The 6,726-nt window shown below is 42.7% G+C and overlaps 1 protein-coding gene across 1 annotated transcript; it reads right to left on the minus strand.

Annotated features, from left to right (window-relative positions):
• Positions 1–2,593: 2,593 nt before the first annotated feature.
• LOC137622308 (uncharacterized) lies at positions 2,594–4,274 on the minus strand. The gene is made up of 3 exons (XM_068352911.1): positions 4,203–4,274; positions 3,756–4,046; positions 2,594–2,629 (listed from the first exon to the last, which is right to left on the minus strand). The coding sequence occupies exons 1-3, from the start codon at positions 4,272–4,274 to the stop codon at positions 2,594–2,596; spliced, it is 399 nt and encodes a 132-aa protein (XP_068209012.1).
• Positions 4,275–6,726: the final 2,452 nt, after the last annotated feature.

The following is a 6,726-nucleotide window of genomic DNA, read 5'->3' on the forward strand; positions in this document are numbered from 1 at the left end:
AAAACCCATTAGACAAAGTCTTTATCGTCTGAGCCCAGAAAAGGCAAACTCAGTCCGACAGGAAATTAAGTATATGCTAGACAATGGTTTGATTGTTCCTAGTGAAAGTGACTGGTGGTCTCCATTAGTTCTTGTTTAGAAGGAAGATGGATCAGATTGGTTGTGTATTGATTTTAGAAAAGTGAATAGTGTTACGAGACAAAGTAATTTTCCCCTCCCCAGGATAGAAGATTGTTTAGATAAAATAGGGAATGGCAAGTTTATTTCTAAACTTGATTTGGCCAAAGGTTATTGGCAAGTACCTTTAAGTAGTCGAGCACAGAAAATATCTGCTTTCATAACACCTTTCGGTAGTTATGAACCCAAAGTTATGGCTTTTGGTCTACGAAATGCAGCGAGTACTTTCCAAAGGTTAATGAATAGAGTTTTAAATGGAATTGATAACTGTGTCGTTTATTTGGATGATCTTGTAGTATTTTCAGAGACGTGGGAGCAACTATTACGCATTTTAGGTAAAGTATTAGCAGTCCTTTAGAAAGCAAAACTTGTTTTAACTCTGAAGAAATGTAAATTCGAAAAAACCTTGATCACATATTGGGTCATAAAGTAGGTCTAGGTAAGATTTGTCCAAAATATGGGAACATAGAGGCTATTATCAACTTCCCAATTCCTACTAGTAAAAAACAGGCAATGAGATTCATCAGAATGATTACATATTTCCGCCGATTTGTTCCTAATTTTTCAGAAATAAGTGCTTCAATAACTAATCTTTTCAAGAAAGTACAAAGTTTTGTATTTGATAATGAATGTATCGAAGATTCCAATAAGTTAAAGGCCATAATGATTCACGAGCCCGTACAAATGTTGCCTGATTTTAGCAAGGATTTTAATTTAGCGATATATGCAAATGATATTGGCATAGGAGGAGTTCTGCTGCAAGAAGTGGATGGGACTAAGCACCCAGTAGCTTATTATTCAAAGAAGTTAAATAAAGCACAGCAGAATTATTCAACTATTAAAAAGGAATTGTTTAGTTTATTATCAACTTTACAACTTTTTGAGATTTATGTACGTAGTGGTCATGTTTTAACTGTGTATACTGATCACAATCCATTAGTTTACATAGATAGGTTTAAGAATAAGAATAAACTTATCATGTGTTGGAGTTTAGAATTACAAGATTACGATTTAAAGATAGTTCATATAAGGGGGAAGAATAATGTAATAGCCGAAAGTCGTTCTAGAGATTTTTCAAAATGATATGGACGTTTGTTCTCTTTTTTTTTTTTTTTTTTCTATCGACAAGTAAGAGTGTTTTGGTTTAGTTACGTGATGCAAGGGTAATGAAGTAATTGTTTCTCAGTTTAGGGATAAGTGTTTTTCTCCCTTGATAATTTCCTTTAAAAAAAAGATAAAATCAGTAGATTTTCCTTTTTTTTCCTTTTAGTGGGACGTTTCATGGGTAGATAGGATAATATAGAAAAGAATGTTAAAACATGTAAATTTTCTACTCTGAAGAAGCAGAGAGAGGATGTTCCGCTAGCGTTTACTGGAAACTGTCACTGCCGTTAATTGAGGTCAAGATATTTATTAGATGTGCCTAGATCAGCAGACCTTGGGCATAACGATCGTCTGTTTGTAGCAATTCGAGAAGCCAACGTTATGGAAGGACCCATAGGACAAGGAGAGCAGTGTTGTCGCCGAAGAATATACATTAACGGAAGGTAAACACATGTCTCGCTTCAATTATAGCGCCATATGTATCATGATTACACCAGCAGAGCATTCGGGAAGGTGCGATCAAAGAGGCGTGGTTTTAAGGAAAACCAATGAGGATGAAGAAAGGAGAAAATTTCCTTATATGTAATTGTCCATTGTTAACCCCTCCCATACAGGGGTATATAAACTTCAACGAGAACGAGAGAAGGGGGAGTACGAAAAAGTAGAACGAGAGAGAGAGAGAGAGAGAGAGAGAGAGAGAGAGAGAGAGAGGACGAGAGAGAGAACGAGGGAGAACAAGCACAGGGAAAGAGATAGAACTTAAGGGCCAGAATGCAGACGTGACCAGCCTTACAACTTGTCCGAGATGTCAGAACGAGTTGACCCCTATCATTATTACCAACCATGAAACGCCCGGACCTAAAATATCTATGTTCCAGTCAACCGTCAAGAGCTGCTGTGAAGAGTACCATCTTTTAAGTATTATTTGTCTACTTTCTTGACTGTTCCCCTATTTGCTGGAGTGTAGTTTAATCAGATGATTTTCTTTGTTTAGTTCAGTGCTTCCTAAGTACTCAATCAAGAAACATTGATCTTTGACTAGTTGTAAATAAAATTATGTTTTCTTTTGCGAGTTTTCTTTCTATATTCCCTTTTTCAAAACTGGTTGTGGTCGAGTTATCCAAATTTAATTAATCAATTCAAAAGAACCTGGTTCGATCCCCACGAGGATCGTAACAATAACATAGCGTTAATACAATGCTAAAGAATGCAAAAGAAACATATTTAAAATAGACAATACCAGAAATGATTATTTTCACCTGAAAGGGAACATATATAATTATTGCCACAAAACTGAAAATTTAATAATTTTCTAATATGCATTTTTATGAATGACTGTCTCTTCACACTGTGTAAAACCACACGGCACAGGTGTTATATCTATGTTTCATCACCTACACCAGATTCTAAACAGTCCCAATCAATTCACTGTTCCTTGCAGCACTAAGCAACAGGCTTTAGCACACTACCTGCTGCCACCACATACCGTTTATACTCTTGCACTTGCTTCGCGTAGTGCTTAAGAAATACTCTGGATGACTTCCATTCAGTATATGAGCGAAGACGCTCAAAATCCATGTATTGGAAAAAGTTCATTGATGAAGCAATTTTTCTAGGATCATGACCTGTGGGTGTACTGTTAGGATCCACTCTGCGAATGAAACAGGTGATCTTCGCCCTTAGTTGTTTTAGGGATAAGTTTGACCCTGAGGTTTCTCCTTTAAAGAGCTGTCCTCCCCTGAAGTCTGAAGTTCTACGAAGAAAGACCTTTAGACACTCCACTGGACACAGTGAGACATCTTTCTTCAGAGGGTAGATTCTCCAGGGACCCCACCTTTTGGTAGGTAGCTCGTTCTTGGCGAGAAACGTTGGGTCAGGAAAGAGATTCAGTTCTCCCGCTTCTGTGAAATGAATATGGCCCTCATATCTAGAAAGGGCCACTATTTCACTAACTCTGGCCCCCGAGGCTAGAGCAAACAAGAACATAACTTTCTGGGTTAAGTCTTTCATAGAGCAATCCTCATTGTTCACTGTTGAGGCAAACTGTAGGACCTTATCCAAGGACCATGAAATGGGCTTCGGAGGTGCTGCAGGCCTAAGTCTAGCACAAGCCTTAGGGATCTTGTTAAAGATTTTATTGGATAAGTCTACTTGAAAGGCGTAAAGCAGAGATCTAGTCAAGGCTGATTTACACGTTATCGTGTTGGCTGCTAAACCTTGTCCATGAAGATGAATAAAGAAGGATAAACAGAAATCTGTTGAGATCTCTTATGGTCTTCTTACCTCGACGAAATCAACCCACCTCTTCCAAGACGACTCATATTGTCTTCTGGTAGATTTAAACTTATATTTTTCTAGGAAGTCTATACTGTCTCTCGAGATCCCAAACCTTTTCTTAACTGCTAAGGAGAGAAAATCATAAGATGAAGGTTTTGGGTTTTCTGTGATGAAGCAAAGACAGTCGACTTCTGTACTTGTTGAGTCTGTACTGGGTCTGGTAGAGGGACCAGCCTCAGGTTCAGTTCCAGTACTAGAGGGACCAAATTGCTTGTCGGCCACTTAGGAGCCATTAGAGCTGCAGTTCCCTGAAAGGATCTCAGCTTGTTGAGGACCTTCAACGGGAGGTTGGTTGGAGGGAACAGGTAAATGCAGGTCCATCCGTTCCAGTCGAGGGACATGGCATCCACCGCCTCCGCTAGCGGGTCCTCGTATGGGGCCATATAACGAGGTAGTTTCTTGTTGTCGCTCGTCGCGAAGAGGTCGATCTGCAGTCCTGGGACTTGACGTAAGATGAAGGAGGATGATCCTGCGTCTAGGAACCATTCTGACTCTATCGGCGAGAGCCTGGATAGAGCGTCCGCCGTCACATTGTGGAACCCTTGAAGGTGAACTGCTGATAAGTGCCATCTCTTCATCTTCACCAAGCGGAAGATGGCCAACATCACTTGGTTGATTTGGGGTGACCTCGAACCTTGATGATTCAAACCTCTCATTATCACCTCGCTATCCAAAATCAGTCTTATGTGGACTGAATGGCGAGGAGACAATTTCTTCCATTGGACTTTCCGTTGGTGAGAGTGACCTCCCTATCCTTCCTTTTATGCGTCCGTGTGGACGATGACTGATGGTAGAAGTGGTTGTAAAGGCACAGACCTCTTCAGGTTCTTGACCTTCGACCATGGCTTGAGAAGTGATTGTAGTCGAGTCGGTATCCGTCTTCTTAGAACTTTTCGAGCGTTTGATGCGTATCTTCTCCAGACTCCTGACGCATCTTTTAGCTGTGCTCTTAGCACAGGGTCTGTCACTGATGCAAACTGAAGGGATCTCACCAATCTCTCCTGTTGGGGTCTTGATATCCTGTCGGATTTCAGTAGTCTCTTGACAGATCCCGCTATCTCTCTTCTCTTCTATGGTGGAATGGAGAAACGGTGTGACTTTAAGTTCCAATGTATTCCTAGCTATTGAAACTCTTAAGCTGGAGATAGTCGAGACTTTTTGACGTTGATCTTGAATCCCAGATGTTCCAGGAACTGGATCACTTTCTTGGATGCTTGCATGCATTCTGTCTCCGATGCTGCCCACACTAGCCAATCATCCAGGTAGGCTACCACCTGGACACTTTCTTCTTCTATAGCTTGAATCCTAGGCAGGAGGAGAGTGAGCGATTGATTGGAATATGCCAATAGGCATCTGCCATGTCTATGGAGACTGTGTACGCCCGTTTTGGCAGTATGGTCCTTATGTGTTGAAGGGTTAACATCCTGAACTTGTAGTTTTCTATGAACTTGTTGAGTGGAGACAAGTCCAGAATGACTGAGTTTGTCTGAGTCCCTATAGGGAACACAAAACAGCCTTCCTTGGAATTAGATGGACTTGGCCCTCCGTATCACCCGTTTGATCAAGAGTTCTCGGGTATATTCTTCCAGGACGGGGATGGAGTGTTGGAAGAATTGAGGGAATGATGATGGAGCAGTCTTCCAGCTCCAACCTAGTCCGTTTTTTATTAGGCGGTGGGCCCAGGGATTGAAGGTCTAGCGATCCCGAAAGCTTCGGAGTCTTCCTCCTACCGGAAGCATCTCATTGCTTCGGTTGTCCCGAGGACTTGTCTCCTTGACTGCGTCCTCCCCTACCCCCTATTCCTCTTGAGGGGTGTCTAGAGGAGCCTCTATTTGACCCTCTACCTTTAGGGCGAAAGGCAGTGGTCTGCCTCTCATAGACAGGAGTAAAGGCTTGTGACTGGGTCAGCATGTGCTGGGGTACCATCTGGTAGGTGGGTTGAGGTTGTGCCACCATCTGGGGCACCGCGGAACTGTGGGAAGTTGTCGTTGTTGTCCGACAGGGCGAGAGGGCAACCTTAGTCTCTTCGTCTTTCTCTTTGGTTGGGGACCCTCCTCCGGGGAAGACTTCCCCACTTTTGGAGAAGATTCCTGTTCTCCGTGGCAGCCTTGTCGACTACTTCGTTGACCGCTTCACTCGAGAAGAGGTCTTTTTCCCAGATATTGGACGATATCAGCTTCCTTGGTTCATGCTTTTACCACAGCCGAAGCAAACACAAACTCCCTACATGCTCTTCTGGCCCTAACAAAGCCATATAGGTCCTTGACCAGCGTTGCCAAATGTGATTTGCCCATGACCATGAACATGTCTGGGAATCTATTATCACTTGCCATTGCCTCCAAGGTAATTTGGAGGGACAGAGATGCAGCAAGCCTTTCCTTTGTCTGTTGCTCCCTGCGCAAGAGAAAGTCAGACAACTTAAGGAGGTTTTCGCTGAACTGGCGTCCAGCAATATCCTCCTCCAACTTTCCAACTGAGAAGGAAAGATGTATTTCCTTCCAGTCTTTGTCGTCCATAGGCAGAGCTAGGGATAAAGGTCTACACTCCTCAAGTGTAGGGCAAGGTTTCCCAGCTTCTACTGCCTTCATAACTGCCTTAAACCCTTTTTCCGCAAAGGGAAAGGCCAGTTTAGCTGGAGCAAGAAAAGAAGGGTGTATCTTACTCAGGGCTTGCACTTTAGAATTAGTGAAGCCCCTGTCTTTCAAACTGCTTGCCATCAAAGCTTGAACTTTCCCATGGTCAAGAACTATGACCTCTTTCGGCTCTGTCTACTCCTTGGACACAGGTTGCGTCTTCAGACGGACGAAGCAGTCTGGGTAAGACTCAAAGCTGGGCCAAGAGTTGACATCCTCAATGAGGACGGCTCCCAGCTTCTCTGAAAGGAAGATTTTCCCGTTTGTAATTGGCATGTACTCTGCATGCCTCCAAGGGATTACTTCGGAACACAAAGGAAGATCCTTTACATTGAGTCTTTTGCGAGACCCACGGGACGCTGCGAGATGGTGCATTTCTTTCCTCAATGCAGCGTCCCTTTCTTCGTTTTACTTACGAAGACTCTCCATCATCTTCATGAGACTAGCCAGGGCTTTTCCCATTTTGTCAGACGGA

This window comes from Palaemon carinicauda, chromosome 1, assembly GCF_036898095.1.
Source record: "Palaemon carinicauda isolate YSFRI2023 chromosome 1, ASM3689809v2, whole genome shotgun sequence".
NCBI classification, from domain to species: Eukaryota; Metazoa; Arthropoda; class Malacostraca; order Decapoda; family Palaemonidae; genus Palaemon; species Palaemon carinicauda.